Below are 18,827 nucleotides of genomic sequence, written 5' to 3'. Positions count from 1 at the left end.
CAAAAATCTCAGTTTATGAGACTGAACTTAGGTATTGAAACTATTGGAGAATTAAATCTCACAGAAGACGCCATAAAATGTCTCGGTATATATGTTGGGAAATGCTATAAAGAAGTTGAAGACCTATGAGAAGGCAAAATAGGGAAAATAAAAAATACACTAGATTTATGGAGAATGAGAAATTTGACATTGTATGGAAAGGTGACCATTATCAAACAATTAGTTACATCTCAGTTAGTATACACAGCTACAGCAGTACCTGTGCCCTTAAAGATAATTAGGTCAGTAAATAGATTACTGTATTCTTTTTTATGGAATTCCAAACGGGAAAAGGTACAACGCACCGTATGCTGCAACCCAGAAACAGGAGGAGGACTTAAAATGGTCGATTTGCTTTCAAAATGTTTATCTCTCCGTTTATCATGGATTAAGAAGTATTTTTCTGAGGAACAAATGTCATGGAAGATTTTATTTCAATATTGGACCCAGAAAATCGGCGGAATGCCTTTGTGTTGGAAATTTAATTGCAAGAAAAATTATGTATTAAGAATATGCAGAAGGAGAAAAATACCTGAGTTTTATATTGACCTTTTCTGTTCATGGTCTGAGTTAAAGTATATAGACATGTTTAATGTTAATGATATAAAGAAAGAAGTTGTTTGAAATAACAGTCATATTAGATATGACAACGAAATGTTATGTTTCCAGAGCTGGATAAAGGAAAATGTTATCACAGTGAAACAGATTATAGAAGATGGGGAGTGGAAAGACGTTACATCCATAAATGAAACCTTCCGAGACAGGCAGCTGCTCACCTCATTTGAATTGTCTAAGTTAAAAAAAGCATTCCCCAGGTTTTGGTTAGACAAGTTATGTAATAATATACAGACTCCTGTACTGCTGCACACAGAAGAATTTGATGCTATTGACTTGTCAACAGGTGATAAAATCAGTGTACAGAAAACGTCAGCTAAACGTTATTATAGATTATTTTTGCATAAGAAAAAACAAGAACCTTCATGTTTATACCTCTGGCAAGGTTATTTGAATTTACCCTGTGATTTTGATTGGAAAAAGGTATTGCAATATAAGTTTCATCAGATTAATGATAACAGAATAAAGCAATTTAATTTTAAGCTTTTTCATCAAATACTGCCCAGTAAAGACAATTTGTTTAAATGGGAAATTTTGAATGATTATTTGTGTACTGTATGTAATTGTAAAGAAACCGCTTGTCATTTTTTGCTAAAATGCAAAAAAATCAAAATGTATTGGAGAGTGGTTTCGGTTTTAATTCGAAATATTTTCGATCTTGTAATAGATATCAATGAAAAAGTCATTATTCTCGGATATGATATAGGTAACAAAAAGATGAAATTAGTAAACCTTTTATTGAATTATGCCCAATTCATTGTCTACAGGAATTATGTCAGAGAACGCAATGAAAGAAACAAATGTTTGTTCAATTTACACCATTTAGTAGAAGATTTGAAAGCGGAATTAAGATTTTATATCAGTTTGAAGTGCAACCAAACGAGATTCGCTGATATCGGATTAAGAAGAATACGCAATTATTTTGGTTGGTACCATTGATGTACCCTTCAATTATTTTTTTCCTGTCATAATGATTATGTTGAATGCCTTTTGGATACTTGCAGATAATGCGATTGTAAATATGCGAAGATATGTGGAAAAATAAAGTACCTCAGATGAGGAAAATAGAAAAAAAAAAAAATCAAAAGCTCAAAAATGAAAACGAACTATCTAAGCCTGTCAAGTCTGATAACTGATAAACCATGTTGGGAAATCACTAAGTAAGGTGAGTAATACAGGGTTTACATGATCCAGCCTTTGTTTGTTTAACAATCAATGTACAGTGTTCATTTTTACAATTCAGGATTCATTTGTGACACTTAAAATGCATTACACTAATGAATTTTTTCTCTTCAGTTACATCAGATAGAGTTGTACCATCATTACCATACGTAATAATCATTCAACTATCACTTCTTCAAGTCCAAATTTGGCTATCATCTTTAGAGATCCCTTGCAAAATAACAAAAATATGAATAATCATTCATTAAAATGACTGTTTCACACTTCAATTTGTATACAATATTGCGATAAATGAAAGTGAAAAAATTTCAGGATGTAATTTTTTTAATAAATATTTTCTTGAAATTCTCTCTAATGGACTGGAGTCTTTCCTGTAATTCAGTATTCAATTGGGACCTTCAAAGGTAGGAAATAAGAATTACCAACCTTTGCTTGTCTGTCTCCTTCCTCCATTTCTTGATGACCTTTGACCTGGCCTTGATGTAGGCCTTCCGGACGTTAGTCTCCTCGGCTTGGACCTCATCCAGGATGGATGAATACTCTTTGTGGCAGAACTCAAGGAATGGTGACCGTCTGGCCGCCTTGCTCTGATCAGCATGTTTCCTTTGCCATCTCTTGATCTGAAAGCAATTGTATATTGACAATAAACATTCTTAAAACTTTGCTGCGATAAAGCTGGCCATATGAACACTGAGAAAATACAGCATTCTTTCATTTACTTTAAGCACTTTTTTTCCACATTAATCTTCCTCAGCAAATTATACAGCAAAGTAAACAATGACAAGATAACAGTTCTACAGTAATCATTTCAACAATCATCATCAAGACCTATCCCTGAGAAAGGAAAAGGTACAAAAATGATTCTGACTTAAAAGTCTAATATGAACATACACAGTCCATTCTGATGCCCAAAGCTTTCTACAATGACAGATTTCTTTTGGATAGCATGTGTGACATACACAGGAAGTAGGATCCACACAGGATCTTTTAACAAGGAGGAAGAGGAGAAATATATCACATCCATCAATCACCTTCCTAAAGAGCTTCTCAGCCCTACTAGGATCATCCTGAGAAGCACCATCTATCTTCCTTGCATTCATCCCCATCTCTTCATTGTCAAGGAGAAATGAAAACTGCTGTTTCTGGAGGAACGGTGTCCGTGGGATGTCTAGTCCATCCTCACCATATTGGAACTGGATCACACTGCTGTCACTGTCTCTTACCTGTCATTGGAGAAATCAGTGACACACAATGTTAAGATGGACATGGAATGGTGAGTGTTTGGTTCTACGTAACAGCTTATCCTTTCAGATAATTAACTGACATAATTCTCATTTTTGAGCATTTACCGAAAGTCTGTGATCCAATGATGCTCGTTTATTTCTTTTTTCAATCTGAAAAGACGGCTGGATAGCTCATATTCACCCGCACTAGCTGGTCCTCCATGGGGTTCAGTTGGATGTGAGGTGGGACCACTTCACTAATGCTTTTCAGCAAATGAAAAATCCCCACTGGACTGGGACTAGTGTGTCCAGTATTGTTGGTTCTAGTAAGATTCTGTTCACTTCAGATTACTTTCAGGACTCTACTGATAAATTTTATGGTTTGAGATAAACTAGGGTAAACATGAATATCCACGTAAAGTAATCATTTGTGATGCATATGACTCCTATACACTTGTCAAGATGACGAAAGTGAAAAATGATCTAAGGTCATGAGAATGGTTAAAGGTCACAATAAATACTCACAGTGAGGTCATAGTTGACAACCAGCCCCTCGAGATGTTTAATGATGCACCGCTGGAGATATCCACTGCGACTGGTTTTCACGGCAGTATCCACTAGACCCTGTGTTGATACAATACAATGTAAATCATCTTATACTATCTACTGTATTTGTATATAGTTGCTTCTTTGAAGTTTGAATTGTATTTGCTTTTTATTTTGAATCAAATTACATGGATTGCACTACATTGTTCTGGCAGACTTTCATATCAAGTACCATACAGCTGTAATTGGTAAGGTCTCACAAAAGTTTTTACTATAAAGCACACTTTGTCACCTCTTTATCATCTTCAAACAAGTACATTCACTTTGCTGGAAACTGCTCAAATCTTGCAGAAATAACAACAATGAACAATGGAAATTAAACTACACTGCAGTCCATTTCATTTTTTTTTTTTTTTGAGTGCAGAGAATTAATCCATGTACCTAGCTATAAAACAGGACTATGAAACTTTGATTGGTTCCATGCAGAGCAATCCCTTGCCTTTTCTCTCATCTAAACAGTTTTAAATAATGTTTGCTGCTTGGCTGTTAAAATAAAAGAGAACAACAACATGATATTTTACTTTCCATTTACATTCTTAGCTTTTCTTTCATGCTTCAAATGCCTATTATCATTATACAAGGAATGATATTGCTTTGGTGGTATTCCAGTAAGGGTTAAAGTAGAATATAATCAAGGAAAAGAGATATGACTACGCTCACCTCCCTGCCAGCCATACAGTGGAAGAAGTACTCCTGGGGTTTGATACCTGTCAGGAAACGTCCATCAACAAAGCCCCCTGCCCTAGGGGTGGTGTCATAAGGCAGAAAGGAGGGAAGGGAACGCCCACTGATCATCAGAGGGGGGCGCCTCCCTTCTAGCTCTATCTGACCCAAGAGACAAGAGATCTGAAGACAATTCACCTATAAATAAAGAGAACATACACAACTTTCTATGAGAAGATGGGTTTCAACAAAAGCATTAACTGCTGTAAAAGATGGAGAAACATAAAATCAAAACTAACAGGCAATTATCATGTCATATTGGCAGAAAGTACTTACTTACTACACACAACTTACAAAATACTAACATTTTATCATTATGCATCTGACAACAATATAAAAAAATCAAGGATCATCACTATACCATTATTCTCTCTTTACCATCATTGTTTTGAGAATGTTCAATCATTTTAATCATCATCGTAATATATAATCTTCCTTGTTACTGAGAACCATCATTGCCAACCTAATATCATAACCACCACATTGATCATGTCATTATGCATTATGTGTACCTTATCACCATGAACAGCAGCATACTTTGCATCTTCATTAATATGATGATAAATTCTTTATCGTCATCTGAGTGTCATTAGTTATCCATGTAAATTATTATTCCTTTCATGATACTTGTAAGTGTCCATAGTACCAGAAATATAATATGTAACCATCATCATCATCGTAATGCTTATCATTGCATAAAATATCGCTAATCATTTTCATCATAACAGTTATCTTTATCACCATTGTCATTATCAATCCATCACTGCCAAGTGTAATTAAAATCCATGCATTTCTCACCATTGATCCTTTGGCTCCAGACAGGACCACCAGCTGCAGGTTGTTTTCAGGGAACTGCTTCAGGAGTCCACTGCCCAGACAGGTGCTGCTGACCTGGTTGCTATAGAGATCTGTCTTAGTCTTCATCTGGAGGTCAATCTCCTTCATGTCAGCACCATCTGGCTTTCTGCAGTGTTACATGCACAGAGCAACAGCATTGGATAGCCACTTCTGATTCATTCTAGGTGCAAGAATTCACCTTACATCCAATGTAATGTCACTGGCAATTCAGAGCTACCATACAACAGCTAGAAGCCAAAATATGACATATCACACAACGGTGATGACAAACATAAGGCAATTATAGGCCGCTTCTCAAAAGTCATGAAAAATTGAATTGGTGATTACTCAATACCTGGTTTGTCACCAGAACTACAACTGTGAGTAAACTTCTCAGAATCTCTGAAAATGCATTCACACAATCAACAATGTTTACTGAATGCACCTGTTTTAAGATGATTTGATGCTTTGTGATGAGATTTCACTTTTATGAGTGAATAAGTTCAAGGAAGGAAAGATTATGACAGTCCATGATTTTAGGACTTTATATTATCATAATCCTATTAGATAGATGGACAACCCACTCTTGCAAACAATGCCACTGCCCCATACGAAGGCTACTGTGGAATATGATTAAGATAACTACTTAACTTTATGCACTGATGGTTAGTTTTTAAGTATGGATGTAAATCTGTGAAAAAAGATAGAAAGAGTTTGAATGCATTCAGACCTGTGAGCGTCTTCGTAGCTCTGTGTCAATATGACTTCCTCTTCCATGCTATCATCGCTCACTCCTAGCGCCTTAGCAACCGCCTCCGTCCCACATCCTTTGGCTTCCTCTAGGATCTTGTGCCGCTTTTTGTCAGCCTACAGAAAGAATAGAAAGTAATTATATGATATCTTTCTGCAGAGATATGACAATGCTTGTATATTCTTTATCATTTGTTTTTAAGACATAACATTCACAGTAACATCAATTCTCATTTGCAACATTTTCTCCATTACTCTTCCTTCCAAATAGTCAGGAAAAAACCAAAATCACAGACATTCTATAAATCAAAAGTTTTGATTTTGCTTGTACATTTTCTCCCATCTTTTTTTTTTTTCTGTGAAAGCTCTGCTCACACTATCTGCACCACAGACTCACAGATCTACTGACAAGCAAACAAACAGAACATATCAAATCATTTCATTTCATTTTGCTCAAGATCTTGCTGACTAATACAAATGTTGTCATGCTATATCTGGTCAACTGCCCATATAATGTAACACTACTCTGAGATCACTTTTTGTGGTCATATAGTCATACAAAACTCATTTATTTATTTTTTATTCAAAGTTTATATGACACATTTTCTACACCTAGTACAGTTGGTACTATTCAGAGAACTAAAATGGCATCTACAGAGAAAGCAAGGAAAAGTTCATGGACCTAACAATAGCCAAATTCTCATGCTCACCCTACCATTGATAGTCATATTAAGTCCTTACTACTTCATACATTGCTAATAGGACTCAGAGCTACACAACAAGCTACACTCGACAAATCCGGAAGTATAATGTGCCCGTGCAATGACCCCCCCCCCCCCCAATTTCATGCATACTGAGCATTTGTACACTGGTGTTTGTTCATCAGAATTTTAGTACTCACAGGGCTCAAGCCTGATGACAAACTTGTAGTTCAATGTGCTCATGTGGGATTGCTAAATATGATGCTTTGCTAAATTGTAGGTTCACATTAATCTGCCCTAACTTATCCTAAGTTAACTTGGGACTTTGATGATAGTGTTGCCCTAACTTGAAGTTACCCTGTGTGAACTAGTTTGCTAACTTGAAGTCAGGGTAACACTTCAAATTAAAACAAGGAAAAGTAGAAATTACGCGGTGCGTAATATATGTCCCCCCCGGAAGTAGCATTTTGTAGCAAAATGTACAATACAGGTCAAAAATCAAGGTCAAAGGTCAAAGAAGTCAAAGGTCAAAATTCTGTGTAGAAGTTTTGAAGCCTTCACCTAGTGCCATCACAAAAAGCAAACGGAATCGAAATCGGGTTAGAAATGGCGAAGGAGTAGCATTTTGTAGCCATGCAATGTACAATATAGGTAAAAAATCAAGGTCAAAGGTCAAAATTCTGTGAAGAAGTTTTGAAGCCCTCACCTAGTGCCATCACATAAAGCAAACAAAATCGAAATCGGGTTAGAAATGGCGGAGTAGCATTTTGTAGCTAATGTACAATATAGGTAAAAAATCAAGGTCAAAGGTCAAAGAAGTCAACGTCAAAATTCTGTGTAGAAGTTTTGAAGCCCTCACCTAGTGCCATCACATAAAGCAAACGGAATCGAAATTGGGTTAGAAATGGCGAAGGAGTAGCATTTTGTAGCAAAATGTACAATACAGGTCAAAAAATCAAGGTCAAAGGTCAAAAAAGTCAAGTACGGAGCCCGTTTCATAGTCCCCTGCTCGAACTCGTTCGGCGGGGACAACAAATCTCGTGGTTAGAACATGTGCTGACTGATAATAGGGGCTTCCCTTGCTATGTACATGTTGTAATAAGTAGGCCCATGGGTCAATTTCATGGAGTCATCACATACAAGTCTTTACATAAAACTCAGACTGGCCAGTCGTTCATATGTATGAGAACTTTCAAAGAGAATTAAGATCTGAAAAAAATAGATTATTCCAATATTATCACAAATTTAATTTGTAGGGGGAGACAAAATGAAGAAATTCGCATCAGAATTAAGATCTATTTTATGAAGTCTCTCATAAATGTGTCTTATGAACAAATGGCGTTTTTACATCAGCCCGATGTTTCGAAATAGCGCGCTATTTTGCTGACTATTTTCTGCGAAAAATATCTCGAGCTTGGATTTTTATCGGGCTGATGTGAAAACGCCTAAAGAGTCTCAAATAAGACTTTCATGAAACAGACACCATGACAACATATCTAACTACTAGCTTGTGGATAGGTTTGATGCCTGTCAGTCTTGAATTACTTCCATCATCGATTCGTGTAAATGCATCAACTAGTTGTTTGTTAAATATGTCATCAACACAAGGTAGATTTCTGAAAGTCAGGTGGTACCACACTCTGCACATCTGGCCATCTATTGTTTGTAAGTTTGATTGACAGTCAAGTATTGATTTTTCCATTGTGTTTTTCACCTTGCCAAACATGAAATGTACATTTTTTCTCTATTTGTTTGAATGTCATTGATTAGTGAGTTGGCATAAAGGAGTGTTATTCACTCACAACACCTGTGACTGGCATGTCATTGTTCTCTGTTTACCCAACATAACAAGTTCATTCAACTTTAACCTGTTCTTTGTATATTGTACATAGAGTAAAACTTTAACACTTACCTTGTTGCCTCAGCGTTTTTTTTTTTTTTTTTTCTAATCATAGAGATAGTTATGAATACAGTAAATAGGTCAGATTATGGTTAAAAAAGACAACCCATTTTATTTATACATGGAAGTGTGAAACATGCATTGCTTGTGATATTGTGACAAGAACTACCTAAACAATGCTTAAACTAGAAATGTCGCTATGGCGACTGGTATGCCTCCGCCATAATGCATGATTCTCCTAATAGGTCTATAGTACATGTGGACAATGTGTGATTACATTTTCACAAAATTGGCAAAATATTAAAATGACATGTTTGTCACAAATGTATTGAATGTTTACCTTCCTTGACCTACGTTTAATTGGATGAATAGGAGAGCATGTATTTGGGGATTTAAGAACTTTAACTTGACTTTGACCATTTCATAAGTTTGTGCACTGAGTAATTTTCAAGGTATGGAGAAAAAGCGCAATTTCTGTATTGAACAGTAAATTGTTATCATTTTCATCTGGCCTTTGATTTATAAGAGAAGCACTGTCAGGCAGAACATACATAAATTCAGCATGTACTAAGTTTCAAGATAACTTGAGCCACTTCCGAGATATGGAGAAAAAAGTAAGTTCAGCACGTTCACTTGATCTTTGACCTTTGACCTTCTTGGCAAAAAAAAAATCCCAGAGAATCTCTATTGGGTTAGACATGCATACATCAAGTTTTAAAAAAAAATATATCCTGCTGGCATTGCACAAATATAAGGAAAATAGTAAGATTTTGAAGTATTGCCCTTGACCTTTGACCCCTGACCTTTGACCCCATGAACCCTAAATTCCCTAGATAACCACTGCCAGTCAGTAGATGCATATACACTATGTTCCATGAAGATACCTTGAACAATTTCCAAGATACAGAGAAAAAAGTGAAATTTTAACATTTTACTTGACCTTTTGACCTTTGACCTTTTGACCTCATGACCCCAAACTTTCACCAGAGAATCTTAATAGGGTAGTACATGTATACACTAAGTTTCAAGAAAATATCTTCAGGCATTGCATAGATATGGGGGAAATAGTAAAATTTTAAGCATTTGACCTTGACCTTTTGACCTTTGACCTTGAGCATGTGCACCCAAAAGTTGATAGGCACAACTTCACCCCCTAATACACATACATGCCAAGTTTCATTAGGATACCTCAAAAGGTTTTGGTAGTTACCCTGTCCACAAAATTCATTACGGACGGACGGAAGGACGGACGGACGGACGGACGGACGGACAACCCGAAAACATAATGCCTCCGGCACCACTTCGTGGCGGAGGCATAAAAAAAAACAATGTGCAATGTGTGCAAATGGCCTTATACAGAATACTCATCTCCATTTTGCATAAAAACAAAGTGGAGGTATGAAAGCGAAGGGAAGAACAGCAAAATACCATTATCTTCTCTCCAAACAAAGAAAGGAATACATAAATGATATCACAATGTGAAGTACAAGCAAATGAGCTCACAGACCTTCAAGGTGACAATAATATCCTCAGGTCCCAAGGTGAAGCCGGTGTGCTGCTGTAAGAAAGTGGTGAACAGTCGTCCAAAATGACTTAGCAACTTGCCTGCAACTTGCCCTCCATACAACTGAAAACAAGAGAATAGCACACACTTCATTGTTAGAATTGTCCTAAACAAAGTCATTACAAAAGCAACCAGAACATCCACTCTCAAGGTGTTCCTGGACAGAAGTTCTATGGTTGCATGATGTCACTTTTGATACTGCACTTATGCTGCAATGTTATAATTTTATTTTCAAAGTCAAACTTCATCTTAGATTGGAGTAGTAATATAACAGTAGGTGATAAGAATAGACATGATCACATGATAATGTACCATTGGTAACGACGAGCGTTCTCTCACGAGTTGAACAGTCTGGGATGTTATTCGACTGGAACACATTTGGTGAGTAAACAAATTGCAATTGATTTAAACAGATACAACAATGACACTTCATGTGAGCCGTTGAAATGTCCACTCATGCATCTTCTTGAAAATTCCACTCAAGTTTTTGATCCCAATGGAGCTAGGACACTTCAAACACTTACCTCATAAATGCAGTGGACAAGTCCATAGGGTGTCGGTCCATAGTTCCCTTTGTCCAGCACTCCACAGAGTAACTCGCCATCTCGGACCACAACCTCGGCCTCGGACATGCTATTCCCCTCCAGAGGGCTCCCTCCAGCTTTAGGGATGCGAGGCTTATGTTTACTCCATGACTGGCAAAACAGCAATGTGCAGCAGACAGAGGGTTAGGACGAAAATATTTAGTTCTCTTCATAACACCCCACAATAAATTCCTAGCTGTTTTGATTAGTTGCAAGTCAGGAATGTTTAATTTTGAAATTGTAGAACTATAATCCTACTGAATTCATATTTGTTAGATGCTGATGACTGAATCTCGTATCAACTACCTGAAATGTACATGCACGGGGTAGCAGCTCATCTCTTCTGATCAGCACAGGTTCCTACACTGTATAAAGTGCAAATGGGTATCACAAAGCAAGAACTTTGTTTTTTACGGAGGTTATGACAGATACACCACACGCAAACACATATCACAGCGATTTTCATTTCAAAAATTCTGTTTGCCTCCACAAAAAGACAAAATTTGTGCAGTATTTTGCCATGTCGATACTGTAACAATTGATACACGTGTATCCCTCAATTATGCAACGTTGATCAATACTGTGGATATCAATATGTGGATGTTTCTGTGCTCTGCCGAGTAAGATAAATATTGTGTTTTTAATTATGCAGAATTGACCCATTATTTAGTGGTACAAGTGTACACATACAACAAGCAAAATTATTTGCTTGCTTTTATTTTACCGCATACACCCAGTCGCATCCACCCCACGTGCATGTGTAATAACATAAGTAGCCTCTGCCTACAAACCTTTTGGAATCCTGACTTTTTACTTTGTTCATCACTGTCAGTGTCAATTCCAAAGTTATGTACTGCCAGCATTCCACACATTTCACTTGATTTTCATTTGTTTGAATTGCCACAATTGTTCAATCTTTAATAAAATAAGCAATTTGCATGGCCTGCCAAATTGGTACAGTGTCTAATCTATGCATAGACGAAAGTCTTGAGGCAAGACAACGAAAATAGGCCCAAAACTTTTTTTTTCTTTTTGGCACTGTTCATCTCATTTCTGTTGTTAATTCACGATGAGATTGTTATATAACAAAAACAGATTATCAAATCATTTCCTTTGACTGGTGGTCCAGTTTAAGTAATTACACCATAAGTCTATGTAACAAGAACTAAGCCACCAACAGTAGAATAAAAAATGTATTCATTTATATCACAAAAATTTAAAATCCTAACAAATAGATGTGTTGTCATGCATCTCCATTGGCAAATATACCTCTCAATTAAGAGGGACTGTAATAATTTCTTGTTTGGACATCAAGCGACATTTGATCTTCAAGACAGCCTTCTGCAGAATGAAGGAGACTTGGAACCTCTGTAAAGACAAATAAGCATCTACCTTGTCATTGATCTTTGACTTCCCTTTGAAGTTAAGTGGCTTGCAGTCATCTGGGATGGTGTTAATGATGATGGTGGAGATGAGCTGTTTTCCAGACCACAAGAGGGCAGGCTTCCTGATGCATGGAGGTAGACATCTTACAGGGCCGTCCTTGTCAGTCAGTGCACAGAATACCAGCTGCTGGTACTCATGTCTACAAAGAACAATGGTAAAATAAATGAATGAACAAAAACATTCAAAAAACCCAAGTACTCTTCATGATAACTGTAAGATGATAAGTACAAATATTGTAATTTAAATAATAACACAAACAATAAACACAATGACAATTTGCAAACACAAATTCATACAAGACATGTAGGGATTTAAAAAAGAAGAAGAATGTACTGCATAGGCTATGTCTATTTACATTCACAAAATTAAAAACTCACCAAAAATATTATTCCCAATAACAGTAAAGAAGTGTACCTGTATATCACCTCATAGGGGGAATATTGCTGAAAATATTGTTGTAAATTTGAATTTGTTCTCAAGAACAAAACTGCCTCACCAGTCTAAATTTGTGAAATGTTACTCTTGCAATGTAGATTATGTGTACAGTAATTCTTTGTCAGAGAAATATCTCAGCGATTATTCTACAGAGATCCACCAAGAGTGTGAATGGTATTTTATAACTATGTAGAGATGAGGAATGATTGTCTGAGGTTCACCTGGTAAAGAAGCGCCCTCTGATGGTCATTCTCACTCCAGACACGATGTGGTCCTGGATCAGACCTCCAAGGGGTGTACCATCCTTTGGGACTAGGTACTGATGACTGGTACTGGCTGCAATTCACCAGAATCACACATTTGCATGGAAATTAGCTAAGCAGTATACAGCTGATGATATGCCAGTGTTAATTAACTTATTGTTACAACTATGCATTCACTTGAATGATTTCCTCCTTACATATCACAGATAATCATTCTTTCTAAAGACAAATTGCTTTGAAAAAGAAATAACAATCTTTTTATTTGCGAAGGCATGATGACCAGTATTTCATAGTTGGCCAGGTTTGAAAATTACAAAAATTGTACCTTGTGTGGAATATGTTACACAAACAAACAAACAAACAAATATATAAACAAAACAAATCCAAGAATTCCATCACAATAACATGACAAAGACATCACCCAGACACAATACAAATGTGGGAAACTTATAGACTTCACAGTAATACATGTAATCTTAAGACCAAGATCTGGACACTTCTTTTTTTCAATCAAATGATTTGATTGTTTGTTTGTTTTTGGCAAATAGAGAACTATTGTAGGGTTCAGAACACTCAAGGCCACTCAGGTACATAAAAATGTACCCCAATTTCATTCAATATAACTACTTGATATCGGAACTTCAAATGGGCAAAGGCTATGAACAATCAATGAACAAATACCAGTAATTGCAATTTATGACAGCCTACTCCACACTCATTTCAGAGAAAACAAGTAACACACTATAATACATCAAACATCAATTACATAAGTAAATGTGACCCTGCACCTCAAAACAAACAAAAAGTCGCCAGACATGAATTTTTAGTTAAGACCATATTCTGAAAGAGCAGACTTTAAGCTTTAAAATGATGTATAACTCAAATCAAATGGACTCTCCTAACCTATCTAAATATTGGAAAGAAAGCACAAACTCAGGAAAAGTGTGAACTGAGAAAAGAGGCTCTGAAGTACAGTGTCTATTCAAGCGCTTAATCTTTACCAAACCATGCTGGCTGTGCGATGAATGCGACAAAAAACAGGAAGTAAACCACCAGAGTAACAACAATGAAGGGATTATCAGATTAAACTGAAATTAAGCATGCTTCATTAACACATTCTGTCCATAATCAATGTCAACTTTCACAGCAGTAGCACTATCCTTTCAAAAGTTATTAGAGTTGAAAGTGAAGAGTGTGGACAAGGTTTTTCAGAAATGAAAAAGGGATTCTAAAGACACGCCTAATCACACTATTCTACCAAAAATGTTCGAGATAAACTGCTAAAAAAACACACTTTCCTGCCCGTTTCATGATACCAAATTTTAGCATAATGTAAAAGAAGACCCGCTCTTTCAGAAAATATGAAAAAGTCAAGTTCGGCTAGGTTGACCCATTTCACTTATTTTCAGTCCTCAGGCAAAATCAGTGTGTGCGACTTTATGTTCGTTTTGAGGTGCACGGTCACAAATATAATACAAAGAGTATGTGGTAACAAACTAGATGGCATCATAATTTCACATCAGAAGTCAAAATTTATCACATATCTAAAAGTAGTCCATTTCTGCGACTTCTCGATGAAAAAGAATTTTTCTTTTTTACTATAATTGTTCATGAAATGTTTATGTGGGAATGACATGAAAAGAGCAGGTATGGCCAGCAATGATAAAGCTACTTTTCTTTTAAACTAGATTAAAGACGGCTTCATATAAATTTTGTAACAAGTTGGAAACATTACCAATTGTAAGTGCTTCCGCTCTTCCTAGTTCATTCTGTGGGAAGTGGACATTCATCTCATCTCCATCAAAGTCTGCATTGTAAGTCTTGCAGGAAGAGTAGTGTAGACGGAGCGTCTTCTCTCCTGGGAGCACTCTGACCTAAAAAAAAATAAATACAATTTGGGTTACTGGTACTTTGAAAGGGGTTTATTGTAATACTGAGATATCTACTGAAAAATACATGAATCCCTTTAGAAAATGCCATGCATAGCGCCTAGAAGGACTTAAAGGACAAGTCCACCTTCATATACATAAGGATTGAGAGAATGCAGCAATATTAGTAGAACACATCAGTGAAAGTTTGAGGAAAATCGGACAATCCGTTCAAAAGTTATGAATATTTTAAGTATCTGCGCAGTCACTGCTGGAAGAGAAGACTACTACAGGGTATGGTGTCACATGTGTACAACTATATAAGGAAAATAAAAAGAGAATTTCACAAAACTTTACTTTTTGAATAAAGTGCACATTTCTTCGACTTGCTACTGACGTATGTTAAGGGTAATATTATTCCCCCTGCCTTCTGAAAGAGAGAAGTCAAGTGTTCTTTTGTTTGCGAGAAAAAGGGAAATATGCTGAATTTTCTTTATTCTTTCTTTACATATGTCGTTGTACTCATGTGACATCACAAGCTATAGTACTCTTTACATCCAGCCGTGACTGAGCAGAAACTTCAACAATTCATAACTTTGTAACAGATTGTCCGATTTTGCTCAAACTCTCACTGATGTGTTCTACTAATATTGCTGCATTCACTCAACCCACTTGTCTATGAAGGTGAACTTGTCCTTTAATCTGCTTTGCACTGATTTGCCTACGTGATCTAGACCGAAAGTACTTAAAATGTTAATGTATGTACCATAACAAGTCTCCATAGAAAGCAAATATATAAACAAACTACTGCACACTAAAAATATCTCTGAATCTGTCAATGCAGGTTCAAGATGAATAAAGCCATAATGGCCATTCATCTGTAGCACTTAGAGTCTTTAATCATAATAATATTTCACTAGCGGAATTCTAAGAACCAGAAAAGCACTTTGAGAGCGCAGACCTCTGCCAAGCAGTTACTTTCCACCGATGATCTTGCTCTTCCCAGAGATTTTTTCTTTTCTCTACCACTGGGGAAAAGCTCTTTGGGCTCTTCCATAGAGATCAGTGATTTCCACCCATAGGTCTACATGCTGAAAAATTGCCCGATTTCCAAATATAGAAGCCTTTGTTACGTCATAAACCCTCAGCTGCACGGCGCGCCTCGCCCTAGCAGAAACTAGAGCACGTACTTTAGTGTGCGTATGCAAACCTCAAATACGCGCAGCCTGAACTCCCAAGTTCATTGACCCTACCTGCCAAAATATCACAAATCCTCCATAAATTCCCCCCAAATTCTCGGATCACTACCAAAAGTTAATCATTTGTTACTTGTGTCATTCTCAACCTTTCCTGCAAGTTTCATTCCAATCCGTTCACCATTTTTTTAGTTATTTTGCACACGGACAAACTAACGAACTAACTAACAAACAAACAAACGGTAACGAAAACATAACCTCCTCCCTTGGCGGAGGTAATAAAGGCTCTCTTACAGTACACTAAGCCCTGTAAAAAGACATTAATAACTCATTCAGAGATGCGTCATCCGTGCATTTAGGTGACTGCTTGGCTCTAAATCTTTAGCAGTACCTTGCAACCCATGCAAATCACATCTGTGTCAACAATGATATGAAACCTGGAGTATGCACTCAGAAGCACATGTAAACACAACATGGAAAAGACATGCTCATAAAAACTTCATAAAACAAAAGAGTCTTTGAAAGACAATGTGATGGTATGGAAGGAGTACAACTCTGTGTAAGGAAAAAGCAACAGAGCAAGTACAGTACATTGTATCCTGCTATAAATGCTTCTCTACAAAGGGGCATACCTTGTGTGCCATGATGCCTGGTTTGTGAAGAGTTGGCTGTCTGTTCAGCAGCACTATATCACCTGTCTGTAGATGTCTATGGACCTGCATAGACAAAGAGACAAAGATTCCACTCACTTTATTCGTGCCTACCCAGATTACGAAGTACTACATCACGACAAAACAAAAACAAAAACAAACAAAAAAACCCAACCCAAACAAACTTGATCTCTACAGTCTACCAGGACTGAATTTAATGGTTAAATGGAATGACACATACACTTTTACAAACCCAAACACAATATGATATTGGGATAAATCAAAACCACTGTTTAGTGATTTACTTAAAAGATATATGAACAGAAAAGCTACCATCAGAAAAATACACCAGATACAATGTGGAAATGGAATGTTATACAAATATTACAATTTTATCTCTCAAAGCTAACTTGAAATATGAAAAATCGACTGTGTACTGCAAATTAAACAAGTAACTATTAAATGTACTATACAAGTGTACTGTTATTCTCATTTGCTAACAAAAAATATGTAAGAAGAAATAGACGATCCCATTTATAAGGAAAGATACCTTTTTGGATCCTGTGATGTTGTTGCCAAGGTTACTTGGTGTCAGGAGGCATTTGGCGACTGACTCTCTATGGGCTTGGTTGACGGCACTTAGTCTGGTCATTGATCCGGTCTCATTTTCAACCAGCACAGCTCTGCAGCAAGTAAATATGACAGCACAGACATTATATACCTCATAATCAAGATTCTTATCACTGACTGATCAAAAGTATATCATGTGACATTGTGCCGTTCCGGCTATCATTGCCTCACGGTTTTGACTTTCTATCACTTGACCTAAAGGTCAAATGATAGAAAGGCAAAACCCTCAGATAGAAAACGTAACCCCTCCGCGACTTTTGCACACAATACTGTACACGTTATTGTCTGCAGCCCACACCTAAATTCACTTCCGATTTGATTTTCCAATGACGTTACTAGGCTATTGGTTACGTTCACTACTCACATCATAGATACGTGCAGCACAAGTGTGTTGGAATATTTCAACATGGCAAGTACGAGAATCTCCAAGATTCGAAATGTTGGATGTGGAGGATTTGGAGCAGTCTCTAAGAGGAAGCAGACAGCAAAGCAAAAAGAGACCAATCAAGTGTGCAGTGTCTATCTTCATGGATAACTGTTCAGCATGCAATGTTGGAGATGTTGAAAACATGAGCGACATGGAGTTATATAGTCTGCTGTCAAGAGATAGTCTGCTGTCAAGGTTTTATGCAGGAGCTCGCAATAAGGCTGCTGAGTTGTACTGTAAGAAAACGACTCACTGCAAGTGATTTGCTATGGTCTGCACAGGCACTTCCAAACCACTCCCAATGTTGACATTGTGAAAGTCAATGAATTCAAGGGTTGTAACAAGATCTTCAAAGCCTTCTTGGAAAAATTGAAGAAAAGTAGAAAGGGTAATGTCAAACGACACCCATCAAAGCACCCAAGTGACATGGAACACTTTTAGCAGAGCCTGGATTTGAATACTGTGGAAGGGTTACAGCGAAGTCATGATTTATTTTGCCAACTGTGGATGAGAGAACGTATTATGAGAAATGACACCAGATTATTTTGAGCTGCACATGGAAAAAAGTGGTCACCGCTACTTTTAGAGATAAACTGACAAAAATCATGATGATGAGCACTCACAAGCTGGACTAATGTTTGAGATACCACGACACCCAAGATGCCCAGTGAGTAATTTGACGAAATACAAGAATAAGCTCCACCCTCTTTGTCCATGGATGTGACACAGACCAAGGCCACAGGTTACTAAAGATGATCCTCAGTGGTATGTTAACATGCCAATAGGAAAGAATCAGCTGGGAGAGTTCACAAAGATCATATCCAAAAAGGATTGATGTAGAAAGTAACACAAACCACTGCCTGAGAGCTACAAGTGTGACAACCCTGGATCATGCCGGCTTCCCAACCACACAAATCATGGCAGTTTCTGGACATCAATCTGAAACCAGTGTTAAATATCACAGCTGCACCAGTGGTGCCCAAAAGGAAGATATGTCTGATGCCATGTCTTCAGCCCTCAGTGTGAGGCCAACAAATGAAGAAGATCTAGAAATTCATCCTGTAGATCCACAACCTGGACCTAGCAAAGCTGGATGACAGGTCTTTGTCCAACCCATAGCCTTCAGCACATGTAGCTGTTAGCTTGACAAACGAACCAAAGAGTGACAGTCGCGTTGAAGATCTCATC

General features: G+C 37.0%; 1 protein-coding gene across 1 annotated transcript in view; it reads right to left on the bottom strand.

The window, feature by feature from the left end:
• Window positions 1-18,827, bottom strand: part of LOC139734863 (DNA-directed RNA polymerase I subunit RPA1-like) — an 83,327-nt gene that overhangs the window by 50,941 nt on the left and 13,559 nt on the right. The window contains exons 10-22 of the mRNA XM_071645644.1: window positions 17,133-17,265; window positions 16,565-16,648; window positions 14,604-14,742; window positions 12,827-12,941; window positions 12,117-12,309; window positions 10,665-10,835; window positions 10,084-10,203; window positions 5,956-6,092; window positions 5,187-5,352; window positions 4,326-4,526; window positions 3,585-3,683; window positions 2,868-3,059; window positions 2,263-2,456 (exon numbers count right to left, since the gene is read on the bottom strand). Coding sequence (XP_071501745.1) covers window positions 2,263-2,456; window positions 2,868-3,059; window positions 3,585-3,683; window positions 4,326-4,526; window positions 5,187-5,352; window positions 5,956-6,092; window positions 10,084-10,203; window positions 10,665-10,835; window positions 12,117-12,309; window positions 12,827-12,941; window positions 14,604-14,742; window positions 16,565-16,648; window positions 17,133-17,265 — 1,944 coding nt within the window. The remainder of the gene's footprint in view (window positions 1-2,262; window positions 2,457-2,867; window positions 3,060-3,584; window positions 3,684-4,325; window positions 4,527-5,186; window positions 5,353-5,955; window positions 6,093-10,083; window positions 10,204-10,664; window positions 10,836-12,116; window positions 12,310-12,826; window positions 12,942-14,603; window positions 14,743-16,564; window positions 16,649-17,132; window positions 17,266-18,827) is intronic.

This window comes from Diadema antillarum, unplaced genomic scaffold (genome assembly GCF_040938485.1).
Source record: "Diadema antillarum isolate AM-2024a unplaced genomic scaffold, OU_Dant_1.0 seq00000550_RagTag, whole genome shotgun sequence".
Lineage (NCBI taxonomy): Eukaryota > Metazoa > Echinodermata > Echinoidea > Diadematoida > Diadematidae > Diadema > Diadema antillarum.
The sequence above is the reverse complement of the archived record's forward strand: the minus strand, read 5'-3'. Positions and strand labels throughout refer to the sequence as shown.